Genomic DNA, 25,288 nt, shown 5'->3' with positions numbered 1-25,288 from the left:
TTATGATTTGGAAATTACGAACACTGCTCTATTTCAAACCAAGTTTCACTAGAAATACTTTTGTGTTTCCTTGTAAAAGAACAGAGCTCTATTTCCTCTTAAATGGCTGCTGATTTATTTTTTTTTTCCTAACATGATGCACTGCATTAAAATTTACTCTCCAGCAAAACCTGAAGGAGTATTAGCACTAGAAATCCTTTAAGGAAAATTCTGTGACAGATTTATCTGGTACGAAGGTCAGTAACCATGTAGTTGCATATTTATTCACAAATATTATCACAAACAGCCTGCACAGTTTTAATGAAATGTGCATAAGAGATTAATTAAAACTTCAGGAAAAAACAGAATAAGATATTAAACAGGCAAATTGTGGTCTTAACAGAACAAGCACTTTGAAAAACCAAAAAGACTGCTGACTCCAGTCATTTTTGATGATGTTTCCTCCCCCACTTGCATTTTTCTGCACACTTAATGCTGCTGTGGCAGGTGGATGCGTGCTGGGAGTGCCCCACCACCAGTATGGGCAGGGTCTGGGGGTGCCACAACACCTCGGCTGGGGTGTCAGCCCCACCTGCCCTGAGCTCAGTGCACAGCCCACAGACATCTCACACATCTGCCAGGCAGCAGAAAACTACCCTGACAAAGCTGTTTATCCCTTCATTTCATTATCTGAACACCATCCTCCCCAGCAGTGAGCTCTGAACCGCGCCCCTGGGAGCCATTCCCACCCTGCACCTGGCAGGAAAGCCTGGCAGCCTTCTACTGGAGAGTCATATCCAACCCAAGATCTGAAAGAAAACAGAAACCCGTTTTTTTACTGTGAAGGAACCAGCAATTAGGTGGTGAAAAATGCCTTCAGACCTGGTTTTCCCTGTGGGTGGTGGGCACCAGGCAGGGCAGGGTGGTCAGGCAGTTCCCAAGAGGCCTTTCCACAGCCAGGCTCAGGCTGCTCCAAGCAGCACATGAAAGTTTGCTGGCTGCCACCAGCCACAAGGGTTTCATTCAAAGCAACCTCTCCTCTGTGTGCCTGCATGGCAGCCCAACAGCTCCATGTTCATCAGCACCGGGTTTGGGAACTTGGCAGGACACCAACACAGCAGCCCTGTCACCCCCTCCTTCGTGAGACAGGTGCTTACAGCAATGGCTTGACAAGGAGGGGAATAGGGGCACAGTTATCTTCACTGAAGAAGAGAACCATTACCGCTCTTACAGCAACTAGATTTTGCTGTACAGCTGAGAAAACTCCAAGACACCCTGTGCCTAGCAGTTATGACATCCCACTCACAGAGCTGAAGCCAGCCATGGCCCTACCCACACAGAAAGGGCACACCAGGGCTGGAAAGCCCAGCCTCTGCTCCAGCACCCTGCTTACTCCCTGGCACACTGGGATGAACCAGGGCACAGGGGATCTGGTCCTGCGAGCACACACTGCCAGAGGTAGGATCATATCAGGAGTTCAGAGCTATCCCGGTGCTGCAGCACAGCCTAGCAACAGACCTGGCAGAAATAACTTGCCTCATCATTATGCAGGTAAGATATGTAATTGCAAACGTCACCAAGGCTGAGGAGAGAATCGTGATCTCTCTGGAGGAGGGGGAAGAGCCGCCTCCTGCCACACGTCATTCATCAACTCCAGGATGCAGCTGAACAGCCTCAAAAAATAACCCCAGGGAGGAAGCGCGGGTGGCAAATCTCCAGCAGCCAAGCCGTGCTCTCCCCTGCCCATCCAGGGGCTCCCGGAGGTTATGGACACACCACTAACTCCAGCTTCATCCACACGGTGCTCTCACTGACAGGCAATCTCAGGGTCTTAATTGCCAAGCACTGCTTCTGCCTTATAATTGTTACTTGATCAGAATTTCAAATAGTCCCAGAGCAGCAGTTAGTCATAAAATCTATTTCTAGGAGATAGTCGATCTTGCCCATCCCTCAAAGCCCACGGCCAGGACAGCTGCTTAATAGACTGAAGGAATTCATCCTAACCACTGGGGACCCAATTAGCAGAATGGACCTGGATGAGGGAAAAGGGAAGAGGAAATGCCAGTCATTTCCTACTTACCATATTGAACTGCTGCTGCAGTTTTTCATTGGCATAGTTGATACAGAACTGTTCAAAGCTGTTGATTTCGAATGTTTCAAATCTAAAATATGCACATACTCAAAATTACTAGTGTACTGGAAAAAAAAGATAAAATTACCTCCAAAATTTTAAATTCCCTCCCTCCAGTTAAATTCATTGAACTATTTCAGGCACAAATAACATGCGTTAAGCAAGAAAACACACAGGGAAATGGCAAATTGCACTAGACAGGCAGTTTAGTGATGCTCCCTCTCTAGGCAGTGATGAGGAACTCAGGGAAAGGACTGATGTCTCTGGAGAGCACATTAGTTATCTTTGTCCTCCCTATAAGTGCCACCTTGGAGGAACCTGACATGAAAATTGCCTTGTAACTTTCCAAAATGCAACAGATAAATGAACTACCAACAGCAAAAATGTGAAATCCCACTATAAACATCAAAGTCATGACAAAGATCTTAGTATGTCAAAACTAAACACCTACTTCCTTCAGCTGGAATAAGCAGCTGCTAAGGTTTGGAGTTTTTTTGTGTAATCCATGCAGTCCCAGATAATAAAGACAAGGATGTTTTGCAGTCAGATAATTATGTAAGAGTGTTATACATCTGACAAAAACTCACCCATAGATGTCCAACACCCCGATGAAAGAATGTTGTTTTACAGTAGCATGAAGGGCTTTGTTCACATGATCCACAATCCAGTTAAAGAGATTAGCATAGATATGTTTGGCAAGTGCATCTCTGGCATTGATGGCATGAAGTTTGGAAATTGGCTTGATGTAGGTTTCAGTGGCAGTGGCGAGCTTCCTATGGCAAAGCCAGTGGGCCATCTCCTCGTACTCCACACCCATGAGGTCGCAGAAGATGGTGAGAGGTTCATGCTTGGGCTAATAAAAATGAGCTCGTTAGATACTGAAACAGTACTACCCATAGCAAACATACAATCACGCAGACAGAACTGCCTGCCTGCAGTGATCCTACAATCAGCAGCAACAGCAGCTTCCTCAGCTCTTCCTCCTTCAAAACGTAGCAAGCTCTCTACCCACTTAGCACATTCACATTGCTGAAGTGAATTAGTGAATAAGTTCCCTCGCAGGCATTTATTTTACTATACTTGTGTTCACCCAAATGCTTCACACAGGGAACCTGCAACCTTCAGAAAAATGAATCATCTGGCTTTGCTGGGGTGGACTTGGTATTTTGAATTCTTGAACTGTCCAGGCCAAATGGACAGCAGCTCCTGAGTGGGGCTCTTGACTGCTCACATACAGCTGTGGCAGGGAGTGATGGCCAACGAGGCAAGAAACAAGTGTGGAAGGGCTTTAGTGCTCTGGCCTCAGTACTTCAAGTATTTTCTCAGTGAATTCTGGAGACAAGCACTAAAAGATTGCAGTACACTAATGATGTTCTCTAGCTCTCGAATTGAACTGTACAAGAGAAAAAAACTGAGCTTTGTTTAACTGGGTAAAATCAACCAGCAAGGCTTGTATGTTGAGATGGGTATATAAGATTTCTGCATGAAGATCAGCGCAGTGCATTTACTCCTCAATAAGATATGACACTTTGTGACTAACACGCAAACTGATCACTAGAAATCAAGGAGGACAGACAGGTCTCTCCTCCTCAGGAGCTCCCCTAACACTACTTCCTCATCATGCTCCCGTTGCACCTGGTGGCTCAGCAGAACACTGACAAGCACTGTCTTGACATAGACAGATGGCAGAGGACTGTTACCACATGTCCTACAGCTTCAGGGTACATCAGCTTTAAATATTTCCACATCCCTGGGACTTCTCTGAGGCTTTTTCTAGTTCTTACAGCATACAGGCCCCATGCAGCTACACTTCCAAAATCCAATTAACTGAGTCTGTTTCACTGGCTTGGGAGACAATAATAAAGTAATAATAATTATGAAGACTGCACAAAAGAGTGTCACATTAGGGTTGCTCAAGCTGACATTAAACAAACTGATTGATTGCCACAACAGCACAGGGAGCCCTTTGCTGAGCACCCTGCAGCACCACTGTTCCATCACAGCAGTGCCTCCCAGGAGAGCAGCCTGCATGGCACAGAGCTCTCTGGTGACATGGCTACTGCCAGAGAACAGCACAGCCCAGGTAAAGATGTTTGAGCATTCACCACTGCCTGCCAGGTGTTGTCAGGTCAGGACAGGGCTGCACAGGAACCTGCAGCTTTTTACCAGCTCAGCCAGTGGGATTCCTGCACTGGAGATATTCATCACAACAAAGGCAAGCTCCTAATGTCCTGAGGCTCATCAGCTTTATACCTGTTATCATTAAATGAGCTTTCTTTGTAGTGAAAACCTTTATAAGACACCAAGGAGCCAGACTATTGCTGTGGTTTCAAAGCAGTTATTAGACCCCACAGGCAGGCCGTGTCAGGGCAGGAACACCAATCACCTCTGGCCCCATGAAGGACCTGCTGTCTCAGCTCCAGAAACTGCCACTGCAGATTCTTGAGAAAGGGACTGACAGTGAGAAAAAAAAACCAAAAAACAACTCTAGAAGTGTTCCTACTATTGCACGAAAGAGAGAGATGAAGGTTGTGCAGGCCAGCAGTAGATATTCAAAGGGAGGCAGAAGGAGAAATTGGTCACTGAATCCAAAGAAGAGACCAGCCAGAACTATTTTGTTTCTCATCTCCAGAATAAGAGCCCTCACCAATGAGGAGAGTTTTTCAGATCAGACTATGCAGTCCTTGTTGCTGATTTCCAAGGTAAAAAAGAACTGATGAGACCATGACACTTAGATCTGAGTCACACAAATCATATCTGTATATCCTATGCTCATGTCTAGAGGACTTTGCAGAGCATTTATTTTGCAATTATTTAGGGCATTCTGGCATTTCGTGTCAAAAAAACTCCCGATCTGGCAAAGCATTTACTGTGTGCAGGGAAGATATTAATGTAGGAATATAAAGATCTTGACACCTGCTCAGGACTTCAAAGCTAGCCTGCCTACTAGACTTTTCTAGGACAGATCAATTACAGTTATAATTGTATACCAATGTTACAATAGAGAGAGTACTGTCTAAACCCTCTAAACTGAGAAGAGTTGAATCTATTTGCAAAAAACCTGAAAATGTTAGCAAATTAGAAATAAACCCATTTCCATTTCACTCTTTTTGAGAAAAGGTCCCTGCAAACAAGCAGAAGGCAGACCTGTCAGAGTGCAAACCACGCCCCTCATCTGCTACTCACAGGAACAGTGCAGCTGTCAGAATCCCGAGATGCAAACTCCACGTTGCCCAAGTGAAGGATGCCAGCAAGGATTCGAAAAATTCCCATCTGGTAGGAATCACTAATCCCTGGAAAAGGATGAATAAAATGAATGGAGAGAGCTGCAGCTGACAAAAAAAAAATTATTAAGGCGAGAAAAACTGTGACTGCTGTGTGTGACTTTGACATTTGACAGTTCTAATTGGCTCCACTTCTATCAAAAACGTTTTACAGTCAGATGAAAAAAAAAAATCCATTAAAATGAATCATTTAATTTGCTCTTTCAAAGTGCTTTGTCAGTGACCTCCAGCACTGTATATGTTACACCAAAGGAATCCACCATTTATGTTCACATAATGTGTGCTCCTCTTAGATTTATAATTCTACAATTTAAATAACTTCTTCATGCAGTACAAGTATCTCAGTCCCAAAGTATATCAAACTCTCCTAGTTTTAAATACAATAGAGTATGAAAAAAATATACACAAATAATATAGAAAACATTTGCTAGTGTATTAGATTTAGGATATGAGTGTGATTTACCAATTACCTAGCAAAGTGCAGGCCTGCCTGGTGTTCATCATTTCCTTAGCATCATCAACACCATCAATCACAGGGCTTCCACCTTGCTTCGTATAGTGAAAGTAATTTGCATTCCCTGTAATAATAATAAAAAAATATATTTTACACACATATATGCAGAAATTCACAGTACATCTGTAAAGCTGTGTCATGATTAAGTTGCTCTCGGCAGAATCCATGATCTGACACATGTATATTTTTGCCTTCTGGCTCTTAAGACACACTTATTCTAAAGAGCATTTTTTTCAAGATTTAACTGTGCAAGTAAATATTCTTTAAGCTACCTGGTTCCCATACTAGGTCACCAAACATATTCTCTATCTAACCTTGGTTCAGACTTCCACAATTGTGGAATAATCACTTTGGAAGCAGTTACTCTTCAAGCCTGAACCAACCACCTACACAGTAGCCAGAGTTGAGAGCAGCACGCTTTGGAATTATGTGACAGACATTACTATGTTATTACTACATCAGGTTATTATATTTTGACCATTTCCTTCTCTTTTCTGATTTATGGCCTGGCTCAGCCTTACTGTGATCCATTCAGGTTGAGAAATCGAGGTTGGAGAAGAGAGAGCTTCATACTGCTCTGGGGACAGCACTGGGCTCCACTGGGAGACCAGCAGTCCTCCTGTGTAGATTCCTATGGTTTCACTGGCCATGCTTCCAGCTGCACTAACAGACTCCTTTTCTCCTACTCAGATAAGGTTCCAAGAATGCTGAAAGAAAAGTCTGCTAAATGGCTTCTTCAGTTATAATTACATCAGTTCCTTTCTTTCCTGTGTTAGCAGATGTGAATCCTGAATGTGCCAGGGTGGTGCAGAAGAGCAGAGAAACACTCTAAAACCAGAATGGTATTTCAGAAACCAGCACAGGCTGTGCAGTTTTCCTACTATGAAACCCACTTTTAAAAATATACAGGAAGCACTGCAATTTATACTGAATTTTTAAAATGATGACATGATTGTCTATCTAAGGTCATCATCATGCTTTTCTTTTACAAAGCACCAACTCCTGTCAAATAAGAAACCTTTCTTATATCAACATTTTAATTTGATAAAAGAAAAAATTCCTTCATCTGCTTTTTGATCACCACGTTAGCAGAAATTGTAAAGTAATTGCTACTAACAGTCCAACTAAAAGTACACAGATGCAAAATAAGCTTTTCAGATGCTTATACCAGAAAGGATAAAATTCTCTAGTGGCTGGAACAATGGAAAAAAAGGCTATAAAGAACTAAGAAAAAAGAATTTCACCCTCCAGGACATAGTAAGTCCTATTGATTGCAACTGCAATGTATTAGAGTCTGCTGAATAAACAAATCTGTTACTTTTGTTTTATCAGAAAACCACAAAGTCCAAGGTCTATAATTTTAGTTATTTTCAGTACCTTTTAGTACTTGAAGGTTTAAAAGTTTAGAATTTAAAAACCAGCAATTCTTCATTTGGATCTTTGGCTCAAAAAGCTCAGAGATGCTGCTTTGTCCCTACAATATGTCACACAATATAACAAATGTAAATGTCATACCTAATCGTAGTGTTTTAAACTCGGGCAATGCTGCAGAGGCACAAAGCTGGTAAAAGATGTGGTAATTTCTCTCCTCTTCTGCCTTTAAAAAGAAAGGAATTTGTTATTTTTCACCACTTTAGAAGTGGCAGAAACAACCATGAGCAGAAATGAATTACTATGCATAATGCTTTCACTAGCAATACATTAAGAATACAGAAGCCACATGGAAAGAAGGAAGATAAATCAGCATCTCTCTCTTCCTTCTTGGTTAATTTAATCCATTTTCAACAGCAAGAATCATGCAGACATTTTCATTTAAAAAAAAAAACAAAAAATGGTATGATTTTACTTCTCAGAACTGTAGATTACTATTAATCATAGATCAGGATTGTGTAGGTGAGTAAAATGATTATACTCAGAAATTTTTCATTTTCCAAAAAATAACTAACACTATTTGCCTCAGTATTTATAGTAAGCTGGTAAAGGGAGTATCTTCCTTGCCAAGGCAAAGCTTGAATTTTAAAATGAAGGACAAACACAGCTCAGAAGGTGATGACTCATGGCCAACACCATAATTCTGAACTTAAGCACTCTAAATTCCATACCTTCAAACCAAAAAGAAATGAAAAATACTCTCTTCCAAATAAACCATGTGCTAGATCTGTCTCTTACTTTTAAAATATGCAACAGCTCTTCATGTAACATCCCCACATGGTAGAAACCATAATTATATTTTTGTATCTTTAGGCAGTCAGTCAAGGACAAGTCCATTTTTACTGAGCTCTAGACTGCAAGGTAGGCAAAGATGGAGAGGAAGTGTGGGACAGTGGATTGGTTCAAGGATGACAAAACAAAATGGAGAGATTAATCAGTATTACCTGGAACACCACTCTTGATTTCTCCAAGAGGTAAGTTCTCATGTTAGCACCAATGATTCGATACCTCTTATCAAAACCAATTTCAATGTATTTACCAAAGCGACTGCTGTTGTCATTCCTGGTAGTTTTGGCATTTCCAATAGACTGCAAAAAGGGAATATTGTAAAGGTTTAACAGCTTGTAGAAATTATGACATCTATTTAATCTTCTACATGGCTCACAAACACTTAACAACATTAATGGTGTCCTGGTTTAAAAATAATCAAAAATTTAATGAAGAATGGTCTCTGCCTGGTCAACAAGTTATATCAAAATACAGTTATTTCATTAATGTAAGACTGGGAGCTGATATTCCTAGCAATTATTTCACTTCCACGTAGTCTAATTTTACAGCTAAAAATCCTTTATTGTTCTTTGAAGTCTTTCAAAAGGAAATAAAGAGTCTAGCAGAAAGCTCACATACACACAGATTTCTTTCAAGGACTTAGTAAAACTGTAAGAATTATTTCACCCAGATATATTTATACATGTAGGTGTACATATACATCTATAGTACTTGCAACTTTTGAAAGTCTACCTACTATAAACCCACAGCCCACTCTGTTCCACCTGGCTAACAGTTTATCATTACTAATACTCTCTAATCACCACACTTCCAAACTATTTCTGCAAACATAAAATTTAAAAAAATTTACTGAGCATAATCTAAAAATTAATATGTACAGACTCGTGTCACTTACCTGAAACTGCACCCCTTCCATAGCTTGGTTGCTGACCCAGAGACAGCCCTCAGTGCTGCCCTGCCTTGTGCTGAACTTTCTCAGATTAATTCAATACAGCTTCACACACAGCAAACAATATTTTGTGCTTTTCCTCTACATTACATGTCCTGGAATACCCAGGGCAAATAATGACTGCTGATCCTTCATGGATCCTTACCTATACAACATCCTACCTTACCTCATCAGCATTAGGGTTCACCCCACAACCAGTACCAGCTGGACACATCAGAATTCAAGGCATGCAAATCACAACATGCTGAACTTCAAACCATTTGAAGAAAACCATTTTCTCTTCTCAATCAGACCATGTTTTAGACATCATACAGCAATTCACCTTCTAAAAAATTCTTAAGGTATCTCTGTATCAAAAGGAATGGCATTTGTAAGAAGTGAGATGCAGCACACTGCCCCTCATCACATGGCACTGTGTGTGTGTTACTAAGCCCCAAGTGCACCACTATATCTGTGTCCAACTTTCCCAGTCCATGCAGCCATCCACTGCAACTCTGTACTGAAATAAACTTGAAAAAAACAAATGAGAGCAGGCAGCACTGCTGAGTATCCCAAATCTGCAGCAGAAGGCCAGTGAATGGGTCAGTGCCAGCTGGTACAGCCTGGAAAGTGGGATTAGGCTGTCAGAAACCCCATGGGAGCAGCAGCAGCACGCACACCCTACAGAGCAGATGTCAAAGTGGGCATCAGATGGACAGCTGCTGGAAAGGATCTAGGAACAAACTGCATCTCTGCAGTTCTAAGAAACATCACATTCATTCAAAATGAATGTACTCAAACTGCACTCCTGTGTTTTTTTGAAAGAAGAAAATTAGTGCTACTGTGATTTACTTTGTTGATGGTGGTAGCAATGTAATACTACAAGATTTTGGAAAGCAATTATTCCTTCAAAAGGTATTACTGATAAAAACAGAAAGTCTTTGGGATTATCAGATTGCTTGCCTGAATACATATAGAGCTGTACTATTTGCATAGCTACAGAGGGTAACAAAGAATGAGGGCAGGAGATGACATATAAAGATGTGTTTTAAGACTTACCGATTTCTACATTTGCAATAGGAAAACTGCATATAGTTACTGACTACAAAAGTAGTCACTTAAACAGTTGCTAGAAATGTACAGTTACCTCTCGACATTACTAAGTATTTAGTAGGCTAAGATAAGGTGATGGTAGCTCATAAAATACTGATGTTTAGGTTGTCCAAATAGAAATTTAAAAATAAAATTACATTCTGCCCCTAAGATTTTGCAGTCAGCTTAGCAAATGAGGAGTCTCCAGTTTCTAAAATGAAGTACTCATTTTCTTCCTAAAATATGTGGGTTAATTTGTGTTTCTACTGATTTATCAACTGAAGAATTCAAAACATTAATTATGTTATCATGAGAGTCTGTCTCAACATCAAATTTTTCAACACTCACTCTAAAGCTAATTTAAAGTTCAAGTGTTGGAAGTTAAAAGGATAACTTCCGTCAAATTATAATAATCTTTGAAGCAATTGAAATATATATTTAGATATACCCATGTTCACATAATTGTTATCCCTAGAAAATAAAAATAAAGCAGCATCACTGACTTTTAGTGAATGAAAAAAGGTATAGATGGGAAGCTCTTTTAGTCCTCAATTTAAACTTCCTTGCTTTGGAAATGAATTCAGATAATTAGTGGTGAGCTAATGGCCACTGACTGGGAGGTGGGGCCCAAGGACTGAGAGCAGGATGTTTGCTTTAGGCTTTGAGACCAAACAAAAGAAGTGGTGCAGGGAAAGCTGCAGAGTCTGTATTTCACCCAGCAAACACCCAGGCACAGACCTGTCCTGCAGAGCCCCTCACCAGAGCTGTCACTAGAGGCTGATGGTGAGGACACCTGGTCCCAGTGCTGGCCAGGGCAGGGCAGGAGGAGACTCAGCACCTCGACCCATCAGCCGCACACGGGATGTCAGCACAGCCCCCCATGGGATGTGGTACCCCCTGCAAACACTGCAGCAGGGCAAGCTGTTCTCTGGGCTCAGCTCACACCTGCACAACTGCCACTGCTCCTCAGGGCACAGCCTGGACATGTGGATGAGTCACTGCCCAGCACAACACGGCCTGTTTTATCCCACAGGGAAAATTTCCAAACACCACACAGCACCGCAAACCAGGCACAATTACCTTGTGACAGACACACACAACTGTGATGGGGCAGCTATAGCTTGAGTATCATGAACTCCTCATGCCAGGAGGAAAGGAGGAATAAAACACAGTTAATTTTTTAAAAATACTTGAGGAAAAAAACAATGGCAGTATTTTGCATATCACATTTCACTGGATGCACTCTATTTACTCATGATCTTTCACACTATTGCAGAGAAATGCCCAACATCCACCAAGGCATCAGTGGTCCTAAAGTGTTTTCCTAGGCTGTTCACAGGCATGACTATGTGTGTGCCTATGGACAGAGTTACTTCTCTGCAGAAATTCCCCCAAGACTTTCTCACTGCTGAATCATCTCTTAACATAGTTCCTTAATTTCAGCCACAACTTGAATCTGCATATGTGGGCAAAGACACGAGAAACAATTCAGGTAAGTCTAAGAAATCTTTTCTGCTTGGCTGTGACATCAGAATTAGTCTCTGCTGAGCTTCCCAGAGAACAGAGACCCTGAAGCAGGAGGAATAGTATATGTCCTCTCAAAGTCTATTGCCAGCACCTGCCCTCCAAAGCAAATGGCTTTGGGACTTGACTGCAGTTGGTTACAACAATTTCCAGAACTGAAACGTGAGTCTGAACTAATTATAGCAAAATTTTGCCTTCCAATGTGTTTTTTCCTTTGAAAGAAACTGCATGCATCCCATGTAACTTTGTTTTCTCATTCTCTCTTTTCTAATTTTATTTCCTAAAATTTAACATTTGCTTTACTTCCTTTCAGAGTGCACAATCTGCTGGCCCTCACTGTGTGATGTACAAATTTGATGGGTAAGATCAACAGTTTTGTCCGTTTTGGATACACAAAAAAACAGTCTTCTCCAATTGCATTTGGCAGCAGTCTGGGAACTACCAGTCACAAAGAAGTATTCACATAAAAATTACTTTCTTTGAAATACATTAACAATATTGAAACATCACCTCTCATCTTCTCTCAGTCTTTCATAAATATTACCAAATGATGTCTAAAGCAACTCCTTGTAAATGGATTAAACACAAAAATTTAATGTATATTTGTAAATGTTTTTAAGAAGTGTGGATTGCTCTATTGAATGCTTATGTTTGTCCCAGTAATAACTGCAGATGGAGGGTAGGGTTTGGTGCAGTAGCTCTTACCTCCATGATGGGGTTGGAGGCCAAAACCTTCTCCTCAACATTGGCCTCACTGGCAGATCCACTGACTGTGGCAAAGTACCTCATGGCATACTTAGCAGAGACAGTCTTTCCAGCTCCAGATTCCCCACTGACAATGATTGACTGATTTCTCTCATCCCTGAAACAAAAACACATGTTAATTCCCAGCTGTTCTCTCAAGGACACTTATTCTCTGCGTCCACAGCTTTACAACAACCCCTCCACCATCAATGTTAGCAGCAGAGCAAAAGGTAAGTGCAGGTGGCAGACACAAGGCAGTTAGTTACCCAGCTGCCTGGACTGGACTGCACTGCCTGCCAGCAGGATGCTCCTCCAGGATGGAGCTACTGTGACAGTCCAGCCAGCCAGCAGAGCTGCTTTGGAGAACCTGGCTATAGCACAGGATCTGTTACTGCTATTCACTACGTGCTTCTGCAGCTACTTCTATCCAGAGGCTGTGGCACAGTGCTCCACTAAATTACCAGTGGTCATTAGTAAAGATCATGAATGCCATCTTACAGAGGGAGAAATCAACAGCAGAGTCAGCCACAGAAACCTTTCGTCCCTCTGCTCTAATCACCAGCTTATCCCAGAATTGTTCTGAATCTGAAAAATTCAAGCATGGCTGTTCAGGACACAGAGAGCAGCTCTGGAGTGAAGACGGTCCCTTTGTTGTGAAAAAAAAAATTCTTCTCTTATAAAAAAAATAATTTCCATTTGCTCCTGAAACAATTTTCTCTCAACTCAAAGAGAACTCCGTGCATAAACTCAACTATATGAGTAAAGAACACACTACAAAATAACATAGAAATTAACATTAATTGAGCCTGAAACTTTTAAAATAAAGACCATATGTGCTTTATAAAGCTTTTACATTTTCAAAGCAAATGAAGTTAAAATAAAAAGTATTTTGAAGTATTCCTATGAGTTGGGTAAGCTTAATCCTGTTTTACACACTAACATGAAAAGAGGCGAAAGGAGGAATAAAACTTTCCCCCAAAGCTTTACAGAGCTGGGGCTGGAACACAGAGAGCAGAGCCAAGGTACAGACCAGGCTGTCCTCACAGCACAGGAGCTGTCAATGACACTTCAGGCACCTCCACGTTCAGGCAGCACAGCGACAGTCTGCAGGCCCTGCCAATGGCATCAGGAGATGCTGTGCAGGGAATTCAAAGACATATGTGTGGAAAAACTACCTATGGTTTCTGTAGCCTAAAGGCCTGGCAGAAGATCTTGATTCTGTTTCTGGGATGATTAAAAAAACCCTGCTGATGAAAAAATGAAGCTACTTATCAAACATGTATAAATCACATGTGTTCCTTTTCTGTGTTTGGCCTGTCCACCTTAAAAACTGGTGATTTTGTCTTAAATGGGTGCCATGTGTCATGCTTACATTGGCACCCCAACAAACTACCAGCCCCAAAAGGAAACAGGATTGTGTGCATGTCCCTCAGCATGGCCTCTAAAGCACCATGGCCCCAGAGGCAAGAGCCCTTCCTCCTCCTCCTCCCCTCCTCTCTCCCTCCCAGGATGATGTCAATGCTTGTGACAACCCCAGAGAGATCTCAGACACCTCAGGTGCCTGGCCAGACCTCCCCACCCAGTAGAAGAATGGTGACCATCTCTATCTCCCACCCTGGAGTTAAACACCACTCTCATCAAATCAATTTGGTCCTGCACTGCTTTACTGTGGTCTCTGATGAAACCACTGACCACCTGCTCTCTCCAAGGGAGGACTGGTTTGTGTGGTCATTGATACAAACATCATCCATGTCAAATGACCTATTCTGCCAAATCAAACCAATTTAAGTCCCATCAGATATGAGGGTACTATAAACTGGACAAGACCCCACAGTAACTGTTGATTTAGGCCCAGTTAATCACCTGCGGGCAAAGGCTCTGAGTAACAACTATTTACAGACTCTGCTGCAATTCTCAAGGTGCTACCTATCTTCAAAAACAATGCCAAGCCCTCAGATAAGAGCACAGCTCCAGCACCTACATTGTGCTGCTCAAAGCCACAGGCTGAAGGAGCCTCTGGTTCCATCACCCATCCCTGGGAGAGCCAAGGCAGTGTTTGTCTAACCAAATTAAGGTACCAGTTGAGGCAGAGTTTCCACATTTTGGTAAAAAGAATTTACTTAGAATGACTGAATGCTGCTTTAAATTTAATAGCGAAGTGTTAAGAAGATCAAAGCAATCTAATTTCATGTTCTCAACTTGCATGTAACACATGCAGTAGGTGTGAATGACTACAGCACAGTTCTCACATCCATGCACATCAAGCTGTCAGCCTCAGTGGGACGGTCGTGGGAAAGCAGAACTGTTCAGCTGATAACCCAGGCTGTGCAGTCCAGTCACACACACCCAATGCCAGAGATGTCAGCCTCGGCCACAAGTCTCATCTCTCCCTCTGATGCGACTTCATGGGACAGTGGCCATCAAGCCTCTCTGCAGGATCTTGAGAGAGCTCTGTGTGCCTGGGATGGCTTGCAGTAACACTCTTGTTTCTTCCCCATTCCCCCTCACAGGGTTCACTCCTGGTAGACAGAGGTGTGTGGGAGAGAGCCTGTGGCTCCGGAAGCTTCAGGAGTTATATGGATCCTCCAGCTCAAATAGAGCAGCAGCAGGATGCAGGAGAAATCCAAGCAAATGCCTAAATCCACACCTAAATGGGACAACTGGCAACAAACAATCTTCCCCTCCCACAGAGTTCCTGCAGTGAGTCAAAACCAACCATTCCTTCATAGGATTGGAACCATTCTCTCTTTTTTTCCTCCTGTGCTCTTTCCAATAGAAAAAAGAAAACCCCATGCCATTCTAAAATATAAAACTTCTGGTCTGATTTCAGAGATTGCCTAACACAGGAGATAGGCAACAACATAACAAGCTTTTCATTTGTAGATCACCAGCTGCTTCATGTATTAAATATCATTAAATACATGAAGACTGAGGAAGCTCAAGTCTATGAAATGGATCCTATGATGGTTAAGATTTTTTAGTTCCCAAAGTACAAAAAGCTTTCAGAAAACCAAGGAATGCAAACTCACTCAGACTTCTGACAAAACTGTCAATAAAAAACAAGCTCTTTTGCCAAGAAAGGACATGGAATAATAGATGTCTCATTCTAACTGTCACATTCCTGACGGACATGTGTGGGAGCATGGAAAATACACACTGGTTTTGCAGTCCTTAAGCCTCTTCTCAGAAGTTCCACTTTTACAAAGACAGTATTGCAAAAATGAGTTTGAAATAATTTCTCCTTAAGAACACTGTTGCTAATTAGATAGTTTCTCCCATGTCATAAGATATGAAGACTACTCTTCCCCTTAGCACACACTCATGTGCCCAGGAACAAGAGATCCATTATTATATTCCTGTATAAGTACATACACACATATACATTGCACACATTGGCCTACAGAGGAGTGTTTGCTCTGTGTGAGCTGAAAACACTGCTGCTGCCCTGTCTGCAGTGACTTTCAGTGTCTGCAGCAGCCACAGCCATCCTGACAAACAAAGGGCTCCTCACTGTCTGCAGCCGTGTCCTCTTGCCAGAGCTCCATCCACGCTCAGGGCCGCTCTTGTCTTCACCAGTACATTAATCCATTGTTTTGCCTTAACACACTGTAGTGGCCATCCTCTAGCACATTATTCTTTGTGCTTTTTGGCAGAGAGAAAGGAAAACACAACAAAACGCCCGAGATCACACTGGGCACTTGAAGGAGAAAGGACACTGTAACACAAACCCAAACAGCGGCAGGGGATGAGCTCTCGCTGCCACAACCCCAGGGAAGACTTAGCTTATGGACATCCTGCCACAGGCAGAAAGATATTTAGTCTTGGAGGAGGCTGGAGTGGTCCTGCCAGGCAGCTGTGCCAGCTCAGCAGAACGCTCTTTAAGGACAGAAAACTTCAAAGAAATAAACACCGCAATTAAAAGAAAAATAACAAGTAAACTAGCATCAAAGCCCCTTGGAGGATGTACAAAATGCAGTGAGAATTATTTTTAATGATAGGTATAAGCACTGGTTTGTCTAAAATATAACCTCTGTTTGTGTCAAATGAAATTTTCATAATCAGGCTGCATTAAAAACAAAACAAAATTTAGAAGACCAAAACAAAAGAAAAAAAAAAAGCCCCAGAAAACAAAACTGACACCACCTAAGTTCTTTCTCAGATTATACTACACCTTTAGAGTTATTTTTAGTTAAATCATTAGCCCCTGACCTTTGACCTGACATTTTGAATACTTAACATGTCACCAGTCAGAAAAAAAAGCTATAATTAAAACTTTCAGTCAATGAAACAAGTAAGTAGGGCAACAGCTTTATGTGTGACACCACTTTGCAGCCAGATGCCACATTTCATGCAATACTTCATCTTCCTGCAGTTTTTGCTCTGCATAAAACACATAAGTAGATGATTTTAAGATGAGTATTACTTCTGAATGGAGGGAACATTTTAATTATGCTTTTGCAAACAGAAATGAAGACAAGCAGTCTGGGAAATGAGAGGTGGAGGAGCCCTTTTCCCCCCAAAGGCAGATAGCAATCAGATCCTGACACACACAACTACATCACTGTGATGCACGTTCATGTTCAGGAGTCAGTCAGGATCACATTCAGCTTTTGCTGTTTCTGAACAGCAGAAGAATAAAAAGGAATGACAAAACTACATTAAAAGTGCCATTTTAAGATGACAGGCCCAGACACTTCACAAGCTGAAATGTGAAATGATAGGCTGAGATTGCTTGCAATAGCAGAGGATTTGGTTCAGAAATCTTCTCTATAAATTCTCTCAGGCTATACTTTGGGAATCATGTGAGGGCAACAGCTATTTCTTGATAAATACAAGAATGAGGACACACTGTGGAATACCTAACCAGTAATTTAAAGTGTTCTCTATCACAAAAAAAAAAAAAAAAAAAAAAAAAAAAAAAAAAAAAAAAAAAGCAGAAACAGATTTCTGCATAGGCTGGTAATTTTTAAAGACGATTTAACTTTATCTACAGCATTTTGTTGACAGGCAGTATGTTTATGAGGAAATTCACTGTCACAGTGCCAAAACTGAAAAGATGCAGTCTTACCTAATTCCTGCAAGCTTGAGATTACAGCCTACATAGCAACAGGGGCTTCTTATGCTTTGAATAAACGTCACAAAACTTAACACTGAAGATAATTTCTCCTTAAAGAAGGTTCAGCATTGAGGAAGACAGAGCGCTGCAAACTGTCTTGAGATACCTTACATACAGAAAAGGGTTTTGCAGATTATGAATGAAGTGACAACACACAGGAAACCAGCAAGTGGTTTTAAACACATCACCTTGCCCTCAAGAGGTGAAAAAACCCTTTGTTGAGGATGTGCATGTATCAGGTGAAAAAACCCTTTTGTTGAGGATGTGCATGTATCTTAATGCAAGGCTTTCATAGCACTGGCTACTTGAAATTTTGTATTTTATAAAAATGTATGGTGGATGCTTTCAGAAGAGCTCAGCGTGGAGGAACTGCTACTCTCATGACGTCACAGCTGTCAGATATATTGGAAGCAAGAGCAAGACTGTCACTGGGCACCTCCAATTTGTACAGAGAGCTGCAACAACACTGACCAATCATCGGCAGCTGTCATTATCCAGGGCAGCTTTTAACAATTTCAGCTGACCAATGGAAAAATTGAGGCAAAAAAAAGGAAAACCACTGCAAGAATTGCGACATCAAAGTTGCTGATATTAAAGGCAGAGTTGTCAATTTTCAAACAATTTTCATTCAAGATCACTGCCTCCACTTAAGCTACTTCCCACAAAAACCAAAACAGCTTACTGCATCAAAGTCATCACTGCCACAGCAAACTGTCCAAACAGATCAGGATAATCAAGACATACAGACTGAAAAATCCTTACAGATATCTTTGTTTACCTTCTTCCTCTGTACCAACTGAAAATCTCTCTCTGAAGCAGGAAGTAGGAACACTAAAAGTTAAAAACCTCTCTATCAATACACATTTCAGAGAGGATTAAAGAAGCCCAAAGCTATTCGATTGAATCATCAAAGCACAACACTTTTTTTGTGATTTTTTTTTTGCTTCCTATGACTGATGCATCAGATGTATCACTTGATCTTGGCTTTGAGACTCATGACTCCACAGCAAGTAATGTTAAATAAATGTATATAAGCACATCCCCCATACAAACATCAACTTGGGAAAACGAACAAAAGGAATACAGAATTACTGACAACAAAAGGAATACAGAAATTATTGACATCAACCTCAATACTCCTATCAATCCATCTATACCCAAGCTACCAGTATCTCTCCCTGGAAAAATTGTATCATTAATAGCTGATTTGAAAAGGTTCTGATATGGACTTTGAAATGCTTGCCTGTGATGAACTACTTCAAAGTTGAATTGTCTCCATGTCATAACACAGATGAGAGTGGCAGAAAAGATCAGAGTGGAATATCCTTAATATGTAATGAAGAAAGCAAATAACAGGGCAATTTGATGAGAAGAACATTAGTACTTACTTTGCCTTTGATCCTAAATCATCTGTGTTTGTTAACCTTGAGGACACTGCCAAGGCGCTGATGTTTTTAAGGAAGCTTCTTGTCAGGGTGGTTTGAAGGCCATCCCCTTCAGGATATCTTCCCCTCCCACTGCCCCAGTGTTAAAAGGTTAATTAATTAAATCTCCTGGCTTTTCTTTTTTCCCTCCCCCATTTTTTTTTTCCTTCCCTTTGTGCAGTTGCTGTTGCTTTATTCTTTTCTTTTGGAATGACAGGTTTAGGTTATGGGTAAGGGCATCAACTCCATTCCATATGACCATTTCATTTTTATTTAATCCAAAACAGCCCAAACTGTTGCTAAAGATCCTGTGATCTTCAAAAACTAAAATCCCCTACTGCTTCAATGCAAGTACACAATAAATAGCTTTTATTTAATCTAGCAGTGACAGTTTGGTCTTCTTTATCTCACTACTGTTCTTCTACTGCAGTTCTGTGGTGATAAGACAGACTTGTAAGCCTGAAATGGCTTTACATTTTTGAAACAGTGAATTTTCAATGATCAAAGTACCTGACAAACTCCCGGGGAAGGAACCTGTGACTCAGGGAACATTTGGGAGAGATCCTATTCTCAGTGCACACACAGAAGTACCACTAACACCAATGTGCGTCACACCCATCAAAGACAGAAAAGGAACTCAGTGCTTTGCCATCCTACAGCTGAATTATGGCAGCAGGAGATCCAACCCAAGAAAATAACTTAAAAACTAATGACATTGCTGAAAGGTCAGCTAGGAGTCATTCTGAAATGCTGGCAGGTTTGAAATCTTGCTGTTCTTTCATCAGCTGCAGCTTCTCTGAGAGACACAGGGCTAAATAAGGACCAACAAAAACTTAGTTTCATGTTTTACACCTTAAAACAGATTTCCAAACCTCTCAAGGATACACATACATATATACAGCTGACATGATTTAGTGTCTCCAGCAGTATAAACAAAACTCTGACCAAAGCAAGCATCTTATTTTTGCAATCAATCTCTCAGCATCCCCATTGCATATTTGTGACAGCATATGACCAAAACAACCTGCAGTACCTACAGTCAGAATATTCACAGATCTTTGACAGCATCACTAAAAAAATCTGTTTAATAATGATCATTTCCCTCACCATGAGACATTGGTAACAAAGCCAAAACAAATGAAGTTTACACAATGCACTTAAATCAGTGTGGAAGTGCTAAATATCACTGTAACTGCTTTATTGATGTCCCTAAATAACTTAAAAGTACTGCTGTTACAGGAATCACAGAATCAAAGAATAGAAAAATACATTTAATACTCCACATATTCCAAACAGCTCATTCAGTCTCAGAATAATTATAGGAGAAAAAATTCTGAACTCCTTCCTTGTGAAACTCAGATTTCATCAGGTATCAATATAGAGCCAAGAGTTCCCTGCAGTATTGAATGTTTTGCCAGCTTCACAGAAAGCAGCTTGATTAACTCATTAAGAAATTTAGGAAGGACCTTCCCAGCCACAGGTGGCCAGCCCCTGCAGGCTGAAGGGAGCCCTGTGTCCAGGGGACTGGCACTTCCCAAGGCAGCAGAGAGGATGCACAGCTGATGAATGCAGGCAGAAGAATAAAGCACCAGCAAGACAAATCCATGGTATAAGATGAATAAGGTTTTGCACAACTCATCTGAAGGCTCACTAAAAATATGTCTGATTTCAATAAATGCTGAAATAAACAGTGTTTCCTAAAATTACCAGTGACTGTAAACTTGAAACCAAAACATAGCCACATTTTTTTCCAGGACACTCTTCTCTTTTCAGCACAAAATGTGGTTTTGGAGTGATACAAGGATTCAGCTTTTTCTTGCAGACTCACCAGCCTGTGCTCTCCTCAAGACCTGCCCTCCCAGTCCCCTGCTACAGTAGGTCCCAGGTTCATTTTTTGGGCAGCTGTGCTCCACTTTTCTGTGATGCTCCCACTGTTACAGTTACTTGTTTTTCTAGAAGACCAAAATTGCTTCTCCACTTATCTTAATATAAAAGGCAGCTGTAAAACCCACCAGTGCTGGGAGGTTTAACACGAGCCAGTGCAATATATTTAGCTTCACCTTTGCCTAAGGGCAGTGTTGTGTGGCAGCAAACAAGGCTGTGCATGCTCAGCTGCACTCCTTCAGTGCAAAGGCCTTTGAAACTCAGCCCAGGGCAGGCAGCATCTGCTAGAAGCCATTTTAAAACCTGGCAACTCTACAAACCCAGGATTTGCTTTTCAAACAGAAGTAATTTAACTGTTCAATAAATAAATAAATAAACAAGGAAGAATTCATTCAGCAGTTTTCTAATGCTCTTGGACTGATGGAAAGCAGCAGCAGCCAGCTCCGGGCTGCCTTCCCAGCACCTCTCACACTGAGGGCAGGAGGCAACATCTTGCCCTTCGTCAACCTTCCAAATAAACTATTTTAATCACAAAATTCTTCACAGCCTTAAATAAATTCTGTTATCCCCTGTTTCTGGATTTGGCTAGTGGCCTCCTTAAAATAGGCAAGTTCCCCTGATTTGTCTTCTTACTTTCCAACTGCTTCCAAGCCCACACTGCACAAGCACACCTTGCCATCTTCTCTGCAGCTGCTGAGCTGCTCTCCCTGGCAGGTCACCTCCCCTGCAACCAGGCAGACCTGATAAATGCTCTGCCTTCACCCCTACTACCCTTACCCTTCATTTCCCGAGTTTCCTTCTTGCAGTGCTGTTTGAACAGCAGGCACAGCCCCTCTCTCCCTGCAGAGCCACACCACCATGGCATTCCCAGTGCCAAACCTCCAAATTCACTTGTACTGGCACATCCCCAAAGGTGTGGCCTGACACAGAGAACTGATTTTTCCACTCTCAAAGGGCTGCTGTGTGGATTAACAAGATAACACCTGTAAAACAGCCAAAATGTGCAAAGTGCTAAATAAGAGCCAAGGATGATTATGAGAGACTGAAGTGCTCTGAACCATTCTGTAGCGATGTGATGGGCAAAAGAACACAAAAGTGAGTTACAAGTGCTTTGCCCCAGAAGCAAGCACAGAACAGCAGCCACATTTCTGTCTGTTCCACCTTCACATGCTGTATCCATTGGTTTATCCTGACTACCTGGATCTAACATGCTCTGACACAACCCAGTCTTCACAAATGCCACACATTAACAATTCAGAGAATTCTTCAGCTCTAACTTTGAGTCATAACAATCACTCCTGACTAAGCAGTAAATTGATTCTTTGTAAAAGCATTCACTTTTAATAAGCATGAAACATCAGTCCAATAAAACATGTTCTTTAATCTCGTTTCTAAATATATTTCCAGTTTAACTTGTTTTTTTTAAGCCTAACAGCATTTCTCAGTGACGTCTTTAGCTGCTGGAGAAAAGAGGACGTTCTGAGCACAGGGACAGGAAGTTCAGTGCCTGGGACCACCTCTAGGCTGGTCCAGGGCTGGCCACAGCACACCACCTCTGCCTTGTCTTCTACACAAGCAGAAACTGAGACTCTAGTATTAGAGGAGACAGGCTTTGGGAAGGCTTGTGAAGTGCCTGGAAGACATGAAACCTTCATGTAATAGACATTACCTGGCACAGAGACCCCTTAATGCTGCAGGAAAGAAGGGGGTGAAAAGTGCAGCTCATTTTTGTACCCTGAAAGCATTGAACTGAACTGCACTATCAGTTATGTACTCTATTCTCACTTATTTTATTGTCAAGCTGGTGTCAAGTCAGCAGACACAGGACCAGGACTTCTGATTCAGAACACCCTGCTCAACACCCTGCTTTTGCCACCTTGGTGAGTTCACCAAAGCTGCTCTCCCAATCCCCATGTCTGCTTCAATTTCTAAAGTGGAAGTAAGGATGCTGATTTCCTCTGTAAAGAACTTTGGCATCTGCTCATTGAACGTGCAAAGCAAAGATGAAATAACATTATTATTCACAACCTGAATTCTCATGAGTCTATTCCAGCTGCAAACTCAACCACTCCAAAAGAGCTCAAGTCCTTAAGAATCTTTGTTTCTCTTCAACACAACTCAGTAAAAGCATTCTGTAACACTCTCACAACCAGAAGATGTACTTTTTTTTTTTTTAATTAACAAAATGCACCACTTGCCATTATAATTACATCCAGGAAACACAGCTCTTGACTGTAAAAATGTCAAAAGGTGAAAAGATAATGAATTGTCAGTAACATCTCCCAACACATACAAATGAAGAAAACTGAGGTCAGCACATGCTACAAACCCATGACAGATTGCACTCCAGAGGAGCACAAAGATGAGCCAGCACTATGCAACCCATTTATCTAGGGATTAGTCAGAGGTCACTCCTGCAACAGTTTAGGAAAGCTCATTGCTTAGCTACCAGCAGGACACCTCACATGAACTCCAGCTTCCAGCTACAACCATACTTAACCCTTTTGTTGCCTAAAACCAATCACTGCTTGGACAAATAGGTCCCTTATGTTGTGTCAAGTTGATTCCCCCATCTACCATCTTGTACCTTGTAACATCATAAAATGTCAGGCTCCAAGTATAAGAGACTACTCCAAAATCATCTCATCAGAAAGGAAGATTTTTCCCTTTGCATTCTAACAGTAGGGCCCCAGAAACATCTCTTTTCAAAGCAGATATTTAACTCAAGACGTCCTATATCAAGACCATAAGTGGAGGAAGGCCATTGTGTATTTGTCCAGCACCCACCACAGCAGGCTCTCATTCCATTACTGGATCAGATCTGTGACAGATTGTTAATCATCCCTGCCATGACTTCTGCCAGGGGAAAAAACAGTACCCATTTACTAGGCAGAAGCAAAGCAGCAGATGATCAAATATGCATTTTTATAAGAGGATATCATTTTGGGATGCCTGGGATAACTGGAGACTGTGAGTAAAGATGCTTTCAAAACACCTACTCAGCTGCTCACCAAGCAGTTGTTTTGTTTTTTTGAACAAAAAGTGATAGAAAAATATCTTCCTGTAGGTGAAAGCCACCAGACACACACAGAAAAGCTGACAAAACAGAGAGGCAGCCTGCTTATTAAAGATAATTTAATGAAAAAGCCACACAGTAGCACAAAATAAATCACCATACTTTGTCCAAATAGAAAAAGCAGAACTTTAGAAATTGATGCTTTAAACACTGTTGTTTTCCATGCTGGTATTAATTAAGGTTTATATAGATCTCATCAGTATGCAATTCTGTTTGCAGAGGTTACTTTCAACTTAAGCAATGCTAGACAACCTTACTAATTAATCAGAAGGAAATCTCAAAGTTAATTTATTAAACTGAATCTGCTGTTACGTGCCATCAACCACAAGTAGGATGGAACAAATCAGACCAACAAAGTGCTGATGAAAAACATACATTATCTTAATTACTGCAATGTACTGTCAGTAGGCAGGGGAAAGAATCCTGTGAAAAAGTGATTTTATCCCTAATAATGTTGTTAGGAAACTGATAATCATAAGTCTCATACATTAATGCAATTCTTAACAGTTTCAAGAGTATAATCATCACATCTTACTGCAAACCTTAGAGTTAAAAATGTATTGAATATTCTATTGAACATTATAAAGAAAATGAGCCACACCTGCTGACGATTATGATTCCTATTGAAGTTGTAATTGAAAATAAAAGATAAAATGCTTGGCAACTGAAGCTTTGCTTCAATTTTCATATTACCACAGTGGGGTAACTGAATACTGAACTTGGGTTTTGTTAACAATTTGGAAACACTGACATACAAAAGTGGCATGCATTGCAGCCCAAAGGGTTCAACACATGCCAACACCCACGTGCTGACATTGAGGTTTATATTTCTGGGACAAAAATATATTCTTCAATAATAATTTTCTTCCTTCTACGTCACTCATCTGCCTTAAACAGTCCCAGACCTGTACATATTCACTCAAATGGAGTGAACTATCCATGGACAACACACTGCCATGGCTGAGGAGAGCCCTGTGAGTGCAGGTCCCAGCTCTTTCCAAAAGTACAGCTTGTTACAGCTGTACCTACAGAACCAAACCACTCTGCACAAAAGCCACATGGGCACTTCCCCAGCTGAATGATCCTGCTCCCTCCCACTGGGACACACATTGGACAGAGCAGGAGATCTGCTCCAAACCCTCACATCTGTGGTCTGGAGGCTCACACAACCCAAACCAATACAGTCACTGGTAAAGATGAAGCACTCAGAACCCTAAGAATAACACAATTTAAGTGCAGTTGTAAAACTAGATCATTGCTTATTTTAGGCATAGCAGAGGAAAAGGTGTCTGAAACAAAGCTGTCAGTCTGTGCAGAGGAGATGGAGAGAGCAAAGGAAAAAGATACAAAGACACAGATGACAAGGGAGGAA

General features: G+C 41.3%; 1 protein-coding gene across 12 annotated transcripts in view; it reads right to left on the bottom strand.

Annotated features, from left to right (window-relative positions):
• The window catches only part of MYO5A (myosin VA), a 96,797-nt gene that overhangs the window by 43,095 nt on the left and 28,414 nt on the right, over positions 1-25,288 (bottom strand). For all 12 annotated transcript variants that reach the window (XM_083871041.1, XM_083871046.1, XM_083871048.1 and 9 more), the window contains 7 exons: positions 12,378-12,534; positions 8,284-8,427; positions 7,424-7,505; positions 5,865-5,972; positions 5,297-5,403; positions 2,698-2,963; positions 2,060-2,141 (listed from right to left, as the gene is read on the bottom strand). In XM_083871041.1, coding sequence (XP_083727167.1) covers positions 2,060-2,141; positions 2,698-2,963; positions 5,297-5,403; positions 5,865-5,972; positions 7,424-7,505; positions 8,284-8,427; positions 12,378-12,534 — 946 coding nt within the window. The remainder of the gene's footprint in view (positions 1-2,059; positions 2,142-2,697; positions 2,964-5,296; positions 5,404-5,864; positions 5,973-7,423; positions 7,506-8,283; positions 8,428-12,377; positions 12,535-25,288) is intronic.

Source organism: Zosterops lateralis (genome assembly GCF_965231275.1).
Source record: "Zosterops lateralis genome assembly, chromosome: 13".
NCBI classification, from domain to species: Eukaryota; Metazoa; Chordata; class Aves; order Passeriformes; family Zosteropidae; genus Zosterops; species Zosterops lateralis.
This window is presented reverse-complemented; position numbering and strand designations above follow the sequence as displayed.